The sequence below is a fragment of the Amblyraja radiata genome, chromosome 6 (genome assembly GCF_010909765.2).
Source record: "Amblyraja radiata isolate CabotCenter1 chromosome 6, sAmbRad1.1.pri, whole genome shotgun sequence".
NCBI classification, from domain to species: Eukaryota; Metazoa; Chordata; class Chondrichthyes; order Rajiformes; family Rajidae; genus Amblyraja; species Amblyraja radiata.
The window spans coordinates 50,807,638-50,824,087 of NC_045961.1; the positions used below are offsets into that span (position 1 = coordinate 50,807,638).

The window sequence follows — 16,450 nt, forward strand, 5'->3', positions numbered from 1 at the left end:
CCCAGCAAAGGTGGCTGATGGGACCAAGGTGGTCAACCAAGCCGGCCCCAGGCAACATGAGCCACCTTTCCGAGATGTCCAGCGTGCCGTTCCATGCCACAAAGGGACGCGTACTGTACAGGCTGCTCCTGCACACTCTACACTTCCTCGTCTTCCGTCCGGACACGCCCTGGCGGTCCGTGTCACCACCTGACGGCGGGAGCGGTCAACGGTGGCGGTCTCTCTATCAGGGAGTCATCCCCCTTTGTATCTGGGACCTGGGATGGAGAGTGTTGCACAGAGCTGTGTCGTCCAACAGATATTTAAGTCGGTTCACGGACTTGTCAGCCAACCATCACTTCTGCTGAGAGAAAGAGCCCGTGTTCCACATGTGTATGGAGGGTGAGAGTTTGCAGTCCCTGGTCGTCTATCTGAAGGGGCTACTCCTCAAGTTTTGGCTGCACTTTAGCCCCACACTCCTGATCTTTGATCACATGGGTGGCGGGTGCCTGGGATCGACGCTCCAACCACGGGGACTCTGTCAACTTGCTCCTGGGCCCCGCCAAGATGGCCATTCGCGGGTCCAGGAGTCGATGGTCTCACCAGAGTCGGCTGCCTACGCCCGTGCTCGCGTGTCCCTGGAGAAGGAATACTCGGTGTCCACGGGGACTCTGGAGGTCTTCCATGAACGCTGGTCACCGCAGGAGGTTGAGTGTATTATTGATAAAGTTGGCGATAGTTTAATTTGATAACTTTGTACACTGCCAATATGGGCAGCCTTTGATCGTGTGACTACTAGTAAGATTAATCGAGAACTTACCAGTTCGAAGTTTGATCTGTATTTTATGAGGAGTTACGATGAGGGATTACGTGAAGGCCCCGTCCAGCACGCATGCGCGACATACTTCAAAGCAGCGGTGTGGAATCACAGAAACAACACAGTAATTGAAATAAACATAGTAAAGTTAAGGAGAACTAAGTTACCAGTTGATCTCTATAATTTAGGGTGGGAGCGGAGGGCACGTAATCCCTCATCGTAACTCCTCATAAAATACAGATCAAACTTCGAACTGGTAAGTTCTCGTTTAATCTTACTATTTTACTTTGGAGTCACGTGAGTGACTACGTGAAGATTTTAAAGCTCTGTGATTTCAAACCGTGTAACAGTCCATACTTCACTCACTGCCGGTCATCCAAGGGAGGAAGTATGTTATCGTAATCATACATGAATCTGTTTGCAAAACAACAATGGTATTACTTGACAATAATAACAAAAAAATTAACGCTCCCCCGGGCTTAAATTATATATTTTTTGCAGCGTCTAAAATTCTCTCTGCAATTGAAACAGATTTTATAATGGCTAGTTGTAGAATGTTAAATTATTTCCATGGACCATCCTGCTGTTATCAGGGTAGGTCCAATGGCACATCCATACTGTTTAGCCGCCGACATGGATGCTGCTCTGGTGGGGTGAGATGTGTAATATCGGTATCCACTCCAGCAGCTCCCAATACCTGTTTGAGCCATCTAGAGATGGTTTGGCTCGGTACCCTGACCCAGTGGCTTACTAGTGGCTGACCCATTGTGCTTGTCGTCTCCCTCAGGAATTTTAGGTTGTGTTGTTATTGTAGAAGGTGAGTCATGACACATAACGATGGTCAGGTGGGTACGCCCGGAATTCCATAATACGTCCTGAAGTTACTGGTTTACTCTGTTTTACCAGCTCCTGAATGATGAATGTTATTTGGTCTGGTGTTATGACCATGTTGTCCAGTCTGAGTGGGTCTGTGGGTCTTGGATTGTTTTGTAATGTAAAAAACTGTAGAAATGATATTTCGTTCAAACCTAGGTTTGAATGACAATAAATTGCATTCTATTCTATAAGGCCTGGACCCTACGCTGAGTCTAAGCCATCAGCATGGCCGTATACAGGGTAGCTATCTTCAGAGTAAGGATCTGGCTGGTGGCCATCCCTAGATACGTCAGGACAACGTTGACATCCCAGATCTTGATATATCTAGGTCTAGGGTTTTGAATAGAAGGTACCTCTCTTAATTTGGCCACCAGTGGACGAGGTCCTATGGCCTGTTCCCCTTGGTGTCTATCTTAGATAGACTGACAGTGCATTTCTAGTGCATATGATAGTGCTATAGTTCAGACCTTCATTGTGGTGAAGGTTGGCCAGGAACTCTGATACATAGATATGGTGGTTGATAGTAGGTTTCTGTTCTTGAGCAGTATGTTCCCACTTTCTTATACTGGAGAGATATGGAAGTCGGTGAGATGCTGTCGCCGTGTCCATGGTCCTATTTGACAGTCCCAGGTTCATCAGAAGGTCTTTTTGGAATTTGCAACCCAGTGCTTATTATGTCATGGCATGGGTGACTTTCTTCTGATACAGGGTGGATCAGTGAAACTGGTCCGCTGGAAATGGTCATGGGTTTCAATGACCCTGTCAAGGACCACTGGGAACCATGGCTGTGTAGACCAGTCGGTACTACCTACGTTAGAAGTAAAGTTCATCTGTATTTTGCGTAGTACTTAACTGATGAGGCAGAAAAAGGGGAAAAACATAGTCATTGGTCCCCCCCCCCCCCCCCCCCCCTCAGTTCAGAGGAAATGTATCTATTGCTGCTGCCTCAAGGTCTGGCTCCCAAGCGACATATATCAGTACGTGGTGATTAAGTCGGAAAGTCCCTTTAGATATTGGAACAGTGGCTGCAGCCTCTCGCACTCCATATACACATGCTACACAGACTCTTCCAGCCTGCAGAAGTGGCAGGCGGCTGCGAGTCTGTGAACCGCGAGAGAAACAGGTTGCAGGGGACTCCTCGGTGCAACACCCTCCACCCCAGGTCCCCAATGTAGAGGGGGAGAATCCCACCGGGGGGGTCCCCTCGCGATGAAGGCAACACCGACTGTCACTTTGTGTCCGGACAGTGGACCAGGGCGAGGAAGTGCAGGGGGTGGAGGAGGAGCCCGTACAGGACACTCCTCCCTGCGTCTCGGAGGGGGATGAAGGATGTCGAGGAAAGGCGGCTCATGTGTGGGACCGGCTCCCGGGAAGGATTATGGAGCCTGGGTACGACGAGTACTTCCGGCTGGGGGGGGGGGGGGGGGGGTTTGCTTAGCCGCAAGTACTCCACACGTTCGAGCTTCCCCGACACCCAGTGGGACGGGACAAGGCCGGTCGGCAGCAACCAAGTTCCAGACTCTCAGCAGATCCCGATAGAGGTCGGGCATCCTCTGCAGGAGAGCACGGCTAATGTCCACCACACGTGCCACCTGGGAGGATGCTCAGAGTACGGGTATCTCTGCAGGGTCCTGAGGTGGAGAGCCGCCAGCTGGGTGCGAATGTACACCAGCGACTGACCGCCCTCCTCGATCGTGACACTCAGGACCGCTGCAGTGCTTTCCGTTGCCCCAGAAGAAGTCGACCAACTTCCTCTGGATGATCCCAGCAAAGGTGGCTGATGGGACCAAGGTGGTCAACCAAGCCGGCCCCAGGCAACATGAGCCACCTTTCCGATATGTCCAGCGTGCCGTTCCATGCCACAAAGGGACGCGTACTGTACAGGCTGCTCCTGCACACTCTACACTTCCTCGTCTTCCGTCCGGACACGCCCTGGCGGTCCGTGTCACCACCTGACGGCGGGAGCGGTCAACAGTGGCGGTCTCTCTATCAGGGAGTCATCCCCCTTTGTATCTGGGACCTGGGATGGAGAGTGTTGCACAGAGCTGTGTCGTCCAACAGATATTTAAGTCGGTTCACGGACTTGTCAGCCAACCATCACTTCTGCTGAGAGAAAGAGCCCGTGTTCCAAATGTGTATGGAGGGTGAGAGTTTGCAGTCCCGGTTCGTCTATCGGAAGGGGCTACTCCTCAAGTTTTGGCTGCACTTTAGCCCCACACTCCTGATCTTTGATCACATGGGTGGCGGGTGCCTGGGATCGACGCTCCAACCACGGGGACTCTGTCAACTTGCTCCTGGGCCCCGCCAAGATGGCCATTCGCGGGTCCAGGAGTCGATGGTCTCACCAGAGTCGGCTGCCTACGCCCGTGCTCGCGTGTCCCTGGAGAAGGAATACTCGGTGTCCACGGGGACTCTGGAGGTCTTCCATGAACGCTGGTCACCGCAGGAGGTTGAGTGTATTATTGATAAAGTTGGCGATAGTTTAATTTGATAACTTTGTACACTGCCAATATGGGCAGCCTTTGATCGTGTGACTACTAGTAAGATTTATCGAGAACTTACCAGTTCGAAGTTTGATCTGTATTTTATGAGGAGTTACGATGAGGGATTACGTGAAGACCCCGTCCAGCACGCATGCGCGACATACTTCAAAGCAGCGGTGTGGAATCACAGAAACAACACAGTAATTGAAATAAACATAGTAAAGATAAGGAGAACTAAGTTACCAGTTGATCTCTATAATTTAGGGTGGGAGCGGAGGGCACGTAATCCCTCATCGTAACTCCTCATAAAATACAGATCAAACTTCGAACTGGTAAGTTCTCGTTTAATCTTACTATTTTACTTTGGAGTCACGTGAGTGACTACGTGAAGATTTTAAAGCTCTGTGATTTCAAACCGTGTAACAGTCCATACTTCACTCACTGCCGGTCATCCAAGGGAGGAAGTATGTTATCGTAATCATACATGAACCTGTTTGCAAAACAACAATGGTATTACTTGACAATAATAACAAAAAAATTAACGCTCCCCCGGGCTTAAATTCTATATTTTTTGCAGCGTCTAAAATTCTCTCTGCAATTGAAACAGGTTTTATAATGGCTAGTTGTAGAATATTAAAAAATTATTTCCATGGACCATCCTGCTGTTATCAGGGTAGGTCCAATGGCACATCCGTGTTTAGCCGCCGACATGGATGCTGCTCTGGTGGGGTGAGATGTGTAATATCGGTATCCACTCCAGCAGCTCCCAATACCTGTTTGAGCCATCTAGAGATGGTTTGGCTCGGTACCCTGACCCAGTGGCTTACTAGTGGCTGACCCATTGTGCTTGTCGTCTCCCTCGGGAATTTTAGGTTGTGTTGTTATTGTAGAAGGTGAGTCATGACACATAACGATGGTCAGGTGGGTACGCCCGGAATTCCATAATACGTCCTGAAGTTACTGGTTTACTCTGTTTTACCAGCTCCTGAATGATGAATGTTATTTGGTCTGGTGTTATGACCATGTTGTCCAGTCTGAGTGGGTCTGTGGGTCTTGGATTGTTTTGTAATGTAAAAAACTGTAGAAATGATATTTCGTTCAAACCTAGGTTTGAATGACAATAAATTGCATTCTATTCTATAAGGCCTGGACCCTACGCTGAGTCTAAGCCATCAGCATGGCCGTATACAGGGTAGCTATCTTCAGAGTAAGGATCTGGCTGGTGGCCATCCCTAGATACGTCAGGACAACGTTGACATCCCAGATCTTGATATATCTAGGTCTAGGGTTTTGAATAGAAGGTACCTCTCTTAATTTGGCCACCAGTGGACGAGGTCCTATGGCCTGTTCCCCTTGGTGTCTATCTTAGATAGACTGACAGTGCATTTCTAGTGCATATGATAGTGCTATAGTTCAGACCTTCATTGTGGTGAAGGTTGGCCAGGAACTCTGATACATAGATATGGTGGTTGATAGTAGGTTTCTGTTCTTGAGCAGTATGTTCCCACTTTCTTATACTGGAGAGATATGGAAGTCGGTGAGATGCTGTCGTCGTGTCCATGGTCCTATTTGACAGTCCCAGGTTCATCAGAAGGTCTTTTTGGAATTTGCAACCCAGTGCTTATTATGTCATGGCATGGGTGACTTTCTTCTGATACAGGGTGGATCAGTGAAACCTGGTCTGCTGGAAATGGTCATGGGTTTCAATGACCCTGTCAAGGACCACTGGGAACCATGGCTGTGTAGACCAGTCGGTACTACCAACGTTAGAAGTAAAGTTCATCTGTATTTTGCGTAGTACTTAACTGATGAGGCAGAAAAAGGGGAAAAACATAGTCATTAGTTCCCCCCCCCAGTTCAGAGGAAATGTATCTATTGCTGCTGCCTCAAGGTCTGGCTCCCAAGCGACATATATCAGTACGTGGTGATTAAGTCGGAAAGCAAAGAAATCGATATCTAGTGTTCCATATTGCTTTGTAGTTTTAGCAAATACTTTGGGGTTTAACATGTCTGCCACAGTATTTAGCTTACCTAGTAGGTAAGTTGCTGATATGTTTGTCGACACACCATTACCAGATTGTATTGATCAAATTGTTATAAGATATCGATTTTATCCAGCCCATGTGGTTAGTATAGGCCACCATTGTGATATGTCAAATTGTAAACGAACATACAAAATGGTGCATTTTTGAACAATATGCTAGTTAACCCATAGAACGCACCCAACATTTCCAACTAGATTTTATGTGCAGTGTCTGTGGTAGTGATGACTCTAGATTAGTCCATCTGCCACCTGTTCTGGATATGGGTTTATTGACAAATGATGGAACTGGTACTACAATGTTCTCTTTCCATCATTATAGGTCTGATAAAATGCAATTTCATGGATCAGTCAAAGTGACCTGTACGTTGATTAACCACTAGCACCTTTGCTCCAATGTAGAGGTCCAAGTTGAGTAGCTGATAATGCTGCTACTGTTCCCAATTAGTCTTGCCACTTAGTTGAATGGTCGGTTGGTTGTTACCATTTAATTTGTTTTGAGTAGCTAATGCTGCTGAATTAGCTAACTCCATGGTTTTGTCTATTTGTTAATATCATCGAGATATGCCATGACAACATGTTCCTTAAGTGTCAGGGCTGATTTAAATTTCTTAGAAACAGTTTTGGCTCATATTAGCCCATTAATCTATAATTTGTGCTGCCATTGTTACCTCATCCAGGTAACTTTTTAGGTATCTTCGATGATCTTATGGATGGGCATTTGAACAGTATGCGTCTATTATTCGATGCTTACCATAAAGTATCCTAGGAATCCATTGTTTGGCAGTTGCAAACGTTTCCCATTAACGTGTGTATACCTGACGAAAGTATTCAATGTGGTTAAGTCAATGATGGTGCGACATTCACCATTTTATTTGGTTTTAGTAAATTTAACACGAATTCCAAAGGTTCATATTTAGACTTCTTTATGATCCCTTTGTATGTAACTTCTCCAGTTCAGCTTGTCCCTCATGTTCTCTTTTTAGTGAGAGGGTGAACCCCCTTTGAGGTGCATGCTGAATTGGTGGTAATTTTCCTTAAATTCAACTTATCCTTGAATACTTTTCGGTATATAACTACCAAGTGTGATAGTTTCATTAACTGGTGTAGTTCCCCCCCCCCCCCCCCCCCTCCCCCCCTGTTAGCAGAATTCTCACACCTTAATGTGATGGTGGAAACCAGACTCACCTACCTCCACTGTTGTTTTGGTGGTGTTCATCCTTTGGTTTCTGGTTCCTTGTCTGTCGGGGTGGTGTTGTTGGGGGGTGGCGCATTTTCCATGGGGCCCGCTCTGGGCCCTGTCCTGAAAGACTTGCGGGGATGGCATGCGGGCCCCGAGCTTTCACCAGTACCATGAAGTAGATGCCTACTGGTGGATGCATGGAGGTACTGCTGTCTGGTTTTGTGTGGTTTGCTCATTCCAGGTCATCATGAGGCCGAATATCTTGGATACTTCGTCCAGTTTTTAGGCTTGATTTGGTAACTTTGCCAGATAGCAGGATCTGTGGTTCTGAGGTCGGCGTTCTCACAGTCCTGTGAATTTTTTAGGTTGAGGGCAGGTTTTATGACTTCCTTCCAGAGGTTGCGGATCACATACTGTGTTGTACAGTAGGGTCAGGGTGTTTTGCCATTCTACCCTGCCCCTCTGGAATGAGCATGCGAAATGATAGCCGACATCAGGGGTATCAATATTGCAATTTTAAGTTTGGGTTTTAAATGCCCTGCTCAATGTACCCCCAGTAATGGTAGGCACTTTGAGCAAATGCAATTTTGGGGAGGCGTGATAAAGTCCAACGCCTCATGACTACCTGTCTTGGAGAGGTTTTAAAGGACAGGTAGTAAGCTGGCCGCCAGATTAGGCTGTAACAGCCATCTCGCTCGTGGTGTAGCCACGTAGCGGTATCTCACACCCAGCAGCTCTTCCTGGTCCTGTACCTCAAGCATACTCCCGATGTTGTTCAGCCAGTGACCCCTCTTCTTGACCAGCCCAGCTCTGGTCGCCAACGATCCTCTCTGATGAGGGAGATGCGATGGCCAGTGCTGTTAGTGCACTGGAGCGGGAGTGTTTGTGCTCCCTTGGCGAGCTTGCCCCAGCTCCCGAGGCAAGTCTCGCTGGAGTTTTTACTCCATGACCCTTCCCTAAGGCTTGAAAAACAGACACTTTCTCGCTCTCGGGCGGTAGTTTGCAGTGCTGGCTCTGCTGAATGAGCCGGCCTGTCCGTCTTCCGTGTGTCTGTCTCCAGCCCGCTGTGATTGGTCGCCAACTTTGCTCAGGCGGCTGCCTCTGTCGTTGTCGCGGCGAGTCTCCTTGTCGGAGTATGAGGGATTACCGGCCGGTCTGAGTCTTGATTTGCCTCCAGTCCGCTGCTGTTGGTCAGGCAGCGCTAGCGGACTGGGCTCGGCTCAGTACCTGTGTCTGTGGACCGCAGCGTGTGCGGTCCAGGTGCCGCCTCTCGCCCCACCCCCCCCCCCCCCCCCCACTGACGGAACGCTCCTTTCCTGGAGTCGAACGGGGGCAGTTTTTCCCTGAGCTGCTTTGCTCTTTCCAGCTTTCAATCTGGTGCACAAAGAAGAGCAAAGTTTGTCAATTCGAACCTGTGGGTAAGTACTTACCTGACGGTCCGTTCTTTCAAGCTTGTAGCGGGAGCGCCCGTACTCCCGTTCGTCGCTGTTGCACTGCGTGAACGCTCATGTCGCGCATGCGTGCTGGACGGGGTCTTCACGTAGTCACTCACGTGACTCCGAAGTAAAATCTGTATTTTGGTTTGTTTTGAATAAAAGCTTATTGCATTATAAAAATGTTTTTAAATGTTTAAAGTGGTCAACCAGAGCATGGAGGCCAGCACAGTGTGCTGTGGTAGGGAGCTATGTGGTACACTGCGGTATGATGTGGTACGGTGTGGTGCAGTATGGTACAGAGCAGTGTAGTGCAGTGCGGTATGTTGAGGTATAGTGTGCTGTTGTACAGGGTGGTACAGTGCCATACAGTGCTGTACGGTGTGATGCAGTTGCTGTTGTACAGTGGGGGACGGTGCAGTAGTGTGGTATGAGGTGCTATTGTACAGTGTGTTACAGCATCATACAATGCGGTAATAATGTAGTGTGTTGTGGTATGGAGCAGTGTAGTTCACTACAGTGCAGGGTGGTACAGTGCGCTGTGGTATGTTGCAGTATGGTACACTGTGATGTGGTGTAGTACACTGTGATGCAGGGTGGTACAGTACACTGTGGTATGGTGTAGTATGGTACACTGTGATGTGCTGTAGTTCACTGTGATGCAGGGTGGTACAGTACACTGTGGTATGGTGCAATATGGTACACTGTGATGTGGTGTAGTACACTTTGATGCAGGGTGGTACAGTACACTGTGGTATGGTGCAGTATGGTACACTGTGCTGTGTTGTGGTATTTGTGATACCCTGTTTGTCAGCTCCTCTATCTTTCTACCCTACTTAGAAGCCAGATGATAGACCATATTCACCCTGGAATATCTTCATGTTTTTTCTATCATTTGGCAATTATTCTATAAAGCACGTTGGAGTATTTCACTGTGTTAGAACTGCTTTACATAGAATGCTGTTGTGAAATGAGTATGCTGAATGCCAACCCCATTCGGATGGTCAACACAGCAAAGTGAAAATGTTCGTTCTGGTTATTAAATTTGTACAACTGCTGCAATCAATTATTGACGAACAACATTGTGGAGTGGTAGTGATTATTCTGAAGCTGGTGGGACGGAGGTGGGGTGGGGGTGGGGGGGAAATAGGGAGCATATCTCACTGTGCACTGTTTACAGCCCTTCAATTGCCCACATGTGCTATTTGACCAGTGTTCTACTATTGTATATTTGTAAATGTGCCAATTTTCTTAGACATCAAAAACAAATCTTTTTAATACTGTGGTTGTTTTGATTAAATTTTTGTAGTTCTATAGAAAGAGAGGGGAATAGTTTCTTGCCCTGTTTTAATGGAACTAGTAAAACAGTTAAAAGATTTAAAATAATATAATTATTTTAAACAGTTAAAAAATTACTTATTACAAATATTACAACTAAAACAGATGCTAAGCTCAACTTGTTTCCGATGTGGTTGTTTGTGATGTCATTGAGATGGAAAACCTTTGTAATTATTACCCATGTGTACAGCATAGTCTGAAATACTGGTCAATAATCTACTGTGACAGAAGGGTCAAGAGAAGCAAGTCAGATTATTCTCATGAAGGTTCGCAGCATGCTTAAGATAAACTATTCTTTAATATGTAAAATAATTGGATAGGACTTTGAAATGTTAGAAAAATAGTTGCATTGATAAGACCTGTCAAGATAGAATGACAAACATTTTAAATGTTGTTTATTACAGGCCCAACCAAGATGTGTCATCTAAGCTATTTCCATTTACCCCCATTTGGTGGACCATATCCTTCTAAACCGGTCCCATTCACCTACGTGTCTGAGTGGCTGCAATGGTGCTTTATTGTCACATGTGAAATTCTTTTTGCATCAATCATGCAGGCACGAGTCGCCGTAATTTTGTGCCATTTACAAAAAGTCCAAACTCGGGTCCATGCGCTCGATGCACTGGTTTGTTCCCGATCCAGGTAAACCACAGGCTGCTACAGAGCCTCCTCCGTCGCCCTCGACCAGCTCAGCCCCCGAACCGACGTCCCTCTCCTGCAGCAGACCATGGAGTTGCTGGAGGCAATATCCCAACTAACTAACTCCTCTGGCAACTCATTCCATATACCCATACTCAGTGGTTCCAGCAGCATCTTTGCAGAACATGGATAGGTGACATTTTGGATCGGGACCTTTCTTCAAGCAAGACCTGTTCTTGTGCTGTACTCTTCTAAATTCTATGCTCTACTTAAAAAAACCAAGTGTATCTTCAATGAAACAGGACCATGGATAGGAAAGGTAGGTTAGTTTAATTTATAGTCATGTGTACCAAGGTACAGTGAACTTTTTTTTGTTGCGTGCTAACTAGTCAGTAGATATAGAGGGATATGCAGGTATAGAGGGATATAGGCAAAATGAGGACAGGTGGGACTAGTGTAGATGGGGCATTTGGTCAGCATGGGCATGTTGGGCCGAGGGGCCTGTTTCCGTGCTGTATGACTATGATTATGTGAACCACTTCACTCAGTAAACAGCAGAAAGCCTGTAAAGACGGTGTCATCATTGGGATCTGCATACAGCCCATTGAACGAATCACCACCAATTACTTGAAGCCACACTTGGTCCCCATGTTGCAGCTGCAACAGAGTACCTCCGGAGGCTTGGTCCTCACTATTCTGGTAACTATCAAAGGTATTGAGGGTCTGAACACCGTTTTTGTACAAGGCCACCCTCATATGTTTGACGTAGACAGTGATGTGGTAGACAAAGTAATAAACCCCCGGGTGCTGACATGTAAATCTCCCAGTGGTGGGGTCATAGTGACGTTGGCTGTTGTACAAGATCTTTTCAAATTTAATTGGGGCACCCGAACGAGGCATCTTGGATATTTCCGTCAACCCTACGCTAAAAGCACTGTTCCGTATCACTGCATTCTCCCCAGTGTTCCCTTTCTCCCCACGATCCCCTCTGCCTCCCTTTATACCCTGAATTCCGGGAAGCCCTGATGGACCATCGGCACCTAGGTCTCCTCTTACACCTGGGAAACCTGGAGGTCCCCTGGCACCAGGTGGTCCAATCTTTCCCTGCAGTCCCACAGCTCCCTTTTCCCCTTTTGGACCTAGAGGTCCTGAGTCTCCTTTGACCCCCTGCTCCCCTTGCAGTGCTACTTCCCCCTTTTGTCCCTTGTGTCCGAATGGTCCAGGAATTCCCTTTGGTCCCATTTTGCCTGGTATTCCTTTAGTACCTTGTTCCCCTCGTCTTCCTTTTGTACCTGCTGCACCAGGGGGGCCTGAAATCACAAGAAGAAACAAGGAACTCCAGATACTGGTTTACACAAAAGAACGCAAAGTGTTGGAATAACTCAGTGGGTCAGGCAGCCTCGCTGGAGAACATGGATTAGTGACATTTCACGTTAGAACCATTTTCAGACTAATTGGTGAAGAAATATTGATGCACAGTGTATAAACACAATTGGACACCTGTGATACACGGGGCGTCACACTGGTAGAGCTGCTGCCTCCCAGCGCCAGTGACCCGGGTTCGATCCTGACCTTGAGTGCTGTCTGTGTGGAGTTTGCACATTCTCCCTGGTTCCTCCGGGTGCTCCGGATTTCCACCACATCCCAAAGACCTGTGGGTTTGTAAATTAAGTGGCCTATGTAAATTGCCCCGAGCTTCTAAGGAGTGGGTGAGAATGTGGGATAACATAGAACTAGTAATCAATGGTCAGTGTGGATTCGGTGGGACAAAGGACCTATTTTCATGCTGTATTTTTCCAATCAATTTTTCAATATGAAGGCATATGCCACGCTTGCCTTCATCTGTCGGGGCATTGAGTATAAGATGCAGGAAAGCATGTTACAACTTTTGAGGACTTTGGTTAAGCCACATTTGGAGTATTGTGTGCAGTTTTTATCACTCCATTACAGGAAGGATGTGGAAACTTTGCAAAGGGTGCAGAGGAAATTCACAAAGTTGTTGCCTGGATCAGAGGGTATTATCTATAAGGAGAGGTTGGACAAACGTGCCTTGTTTACTGTGGAACTTCGGAGGCTGAGAGGAGACATAATAGAGGTTCGGAAAATTATGAGTGGCATAGGTTGAACAAACAATCAAAATCTTTTTCCCAGCGTGGAAATGTCAAAAACCAGAGGGTACAGCATTATGGTACAGCTTTCTCCCACTCCACCCCACCTTCCTCTATCTTTCAGTCTGAAGAAGAGTTCTGCCCAAAATATCACCTATTCCTTTTCACCAGAGATGCTGCCTGACCCGCTGAGTTACTCCAGTATTTTGTGTCTATCTACTTTAAGGTAAGATTCGCAAAGTTTAAAGGAGATGTGTGCAGCAAGTTTGTTTTACACAGAGGGTGGTGGGTGCCTGGAACACGCTGCCAGTGGTGGTGGTGGAAGCAGATACAATAGTGCCATTTGAGAGGCTTTTCGAGAGGCACATGGATATACAGGAAATGGAGGAATATGGATCATGTGCAGGCAATTAGTTTATCTTTTCATGTTCGGCCCAGACATTGTGCGTCTAAGGGCCTGGTCCTGTGTTGTACTGTTCTGCGTGTAGGGAGGAACTGCAGATGCTGTTGCAAAGTGTTGGAGTGACTCAGCAGGTCAGGCAGCATTCCTGGAGAAAAAGGATGGGTGACATTTCGGGTTAGGACCATTCTTCAGACTGCAGTTCTAAATGCTTTGTGAAATAAGAAAACAGAAAATCCATGTGTTTTTTTTCTCTCAATCAATCTGTTAAGAGAAGGGGCAAAATCATTTAGAGTTACTGTTCTTGATTATCTTTCCTGCTGGATGCCACTCTTGCTGTTTATAGACATACTCTGACAGGTCATTTGTTTACACGGCTTGTGTAGGAAGGAACTGCAGATGCTGGTTTAGAACGGATAGACGCAGAAAGCTGGAATAACTCAGTGGGACAGGCAGCATCTTTGGAGAGAAGGAATGGGTGACGTTTCGGGTCGAGACCTTCAGATTAGTCAGGGAAAGGGGAAACAAGGTGATGATGTAGAGAGATAAAGAACAATGAATGAAAGATATGCAAAAAAGTAACAATGATAAATAAACCAGGTTTTATAGTCTAGGCTTTAATCAGAAAAAAATATATATATATTTGAATGTGGACATAAAATGCTGGAGTGCCTCAATGGGTCAGAGAGTATCTCTGGAGGAAAAGAATAGATGACATTTCGGGTCTAAACCCGAAACATCACCCATTTCTTTTCTCTAGAGATGCTGCCTGACCCGCTGAGGTACTCCAGTATTTTGTAACTATCTTCGGTGTAAACCAGCATCAGTAGTTCCTTCCTACATATATATTTTAATGTGTGTGTTTGGCTTCGGTTTAGATTAGTTTCTATAGCACGATATTGTAGGGACAATATTTAAATTGTTCTATTCCCTCTCAAACAGGAAAAGCCAAACATTTATGAATCAAGGCTGTTATTAACATGCTGGCGAGAGTTGAATTCAAACAGTGATGGTACGTTCATAAGAATACATTCAGTTCAACAAGGCACAGTGGGGTAGTAGCAGGGTTGCTGCCTGACAGCGCCGGTGACCCGGGTTCGATCCCGACTTTGGATGCTGTCTGTACGTAGTTTGCATGTTCTCCCTGTGACCGTGTGGGTTTTCTCCAGGTGCTCCGGATTCCTCCAACATTCCAAAGACGTGCAGGTTTGTAGGTTAATTGGCTTCTGTATATTGTCCCTAAGTGTACATGATAGTGCCGGTGTACGGAGTGATCACTAGTCCACATGGACTCGGTGGGCCGAAGGGCCTGTTTCCATGTTGTATCTCTAAAACTTAAAAAACTAAGCCACCTGCCCAGACTTTAGAAACACAGGCAGACCCGGTGAGCAATTGAATGGAAAATGCCTCTTACCTGGTGTTGCAGGTTCGCCTTTAGATCCCTCGGGTCCTCTGGGTCCAAATTTCCCAACCTCGCCTATTTAAAGAAGTCTGTGAGAATTATTTTACTACAATCTCTTTATACAAGTTAAAAGATGTAGAATTCTATGCAGCCTGCATGAACATGGACTTCATGTTGCTTCGACTCAATGCCCTGACCCATGACAGACCGTATGTCTTGTTCACCACTCTGTCTATTTGTGTTGCCGCTTTCAGGGAGTATGGATTTGGTCCCCGAGATCCCTATTTGCACCAATGCTGTTCAGGGTTATGCCGTCAACTGTATATTTTCCTCTTACATTCGACCTCCCAGTGCAGCACCTCACACTTGCTCTGCTAGACCCCACCTGCCATGTTTCTGTCCATTTCTGTAATGAGATCTATAACCCCCAGTATACTTTGACAGCATTTCCTCACAATCCATGACCCCAGTAATCCTGCCCTTTCATGAGGATTTAGATATGAAAGGTTATTTATAAAGGAATAGTGAAAATCTCATGCTGAGAGAATGGAGCAGCTGGGCTTGTACACTCTGGAGTTTAGGATGAGAGGGTATCTCATTGAAACATATAAGATTGTTAAGGGCTTGGACACACTAGAGGCAGGAAACATGTTCCCGATGTTGGGGGAGTCCAGAACCAGGGGCCACAGTTTAAGAATAAGGGGTAAGCCATTTAGAACGGAGACGAGGAAACACTTTTTCTCACAGAGAGTGGTGAGTCTGTGGAATTCTCTGCCTCAGAGGGTGGTGGAGGCCGGTTCTCTGGATGTTTTCAAGAGAGAGCTAGATAGGGCTCTTAAAAATAGCGGAGTCAGGGGATACGGAGAGAAGGCAGGAAAGGGGTACTGATTGGAGATGATCAGCCATGATCACATTGAATGGTGGTGCTGGCTCGAAGGGCCGAATGGCCTACTCCTGCACCTATTGTCTATTGTATCTAACCACACAATAAATAAAATGCTATGGTGTGGTAGGAGCTCCCAGCGGGCCGTGGCCTGTTGGCGGGAAGCCCCCGCGCCGGCCCCTGCTTGTACTAAGTCCCTCCGGGCCACGGTCTATGGGGATAGCCGCCGAGCTGGCTCTGCTCTTCCCCGAAAACCAGAGACCGGGAGGATGGAGCCGGTGATGAGGATGGGTGAGGAGTGAGGCCAGTAGAAGAGGGAACTGGGGTCTGCCCTACTGGGCCCTTGAGGTTGGCTGCGGGAGGAGCCCCCGGGGTGAGGAGAGGGACATCCAAGGGAAGGTGATGGCTGAAGGCCCATAGCAGCCGGGGGCTCGTCTGGAGCTTGCCTGAATCGGACACCACTCACAACAACTAGAGCGGTGACTGGACTTTGAAAATAGCGCCAAAACCTGGTGCCGCTTGCACGGGGTCTCAGCGGACGATCTCTGTATACTTTGCTAATCGGAGATGTGCTTGGCTATGGCAATACTCTACTGGACTGCTGGTAAAAAAATAATTTCACTGCGCCTTTGCACGTGACAATAAAGCCACATTGATAACTCTACCTGTGTCTCCTTTATCACCCTTGGAGCCGTCCCGCCCATCTCTTCCAGGAATGCCGTTATGGCCGGGATTTCCTGGAATTCCAGGATGTCCAGCTCTACACGACTCCATTCTGGTCACCTCACCATTCACCAGTGCCATTGGCACGAGAAGCACCCAGACCTGCATCCTGGATTCAGATGCTCACAATCAGAGTGTTGTTATC

At 47.1% G+C, this 16,450-nt stretch overlaps 1 protein-coding gene across 1 annotated transcript; it reads right to left on the reverse strand.

Annotated features, from left to right (window-relative positions):
• Positions 1-11,258: 11,258 nt before the first annotated feature.
• On the reverse strand, positions 11,259-16,450 carry LOC116973995 (complement C1q and tumor necrosis factor-related protein 9A-like). Its single transcript, XM_033022125.1, has 3 exons — positions 16,248-16,450; positions 14,712-14,774; positions 11,259-12,099 (listed from the first exon to the last, which is right to left on the reverse strand). The coding sequence occupies exons 1-3, from the start codon at positions 16,411-16,413 to the stop codon at positions 11,330-11,332; spliced, it is 999 nt and encodes a 332-aa protein (XP_032878016.1). The 5' UTR covers positions 16,414-16,450; the 3' UTR covers positions 11,259-11,329.

Excerpts from the sequence above, each read along its gene's own strand:
- LOC116973995 (XM_033022125.1), bottom strand. The coding sequence starts at position 16,413 with ATGCAGGTCTGGGTGCTTCTCGTGCCAATGGCACTGGTGAATGGTGAG. Across the intron at positions 14,775-16,247 it reads GGGTGATAAAGGAGACACAG|GCGAGGTTGGGAAATTTGGA; the intron begins GTAGAGTTATCA and ends TTCTTTAAATAG. Across the intron at positions 12,100-14,711 it reads AGGCGAACCTGCAACACCAG|GCCCCCCTGGTGCAGCAGGT; the intron begins GTAAGAGGCATT and ends TTGTGATTTCAG.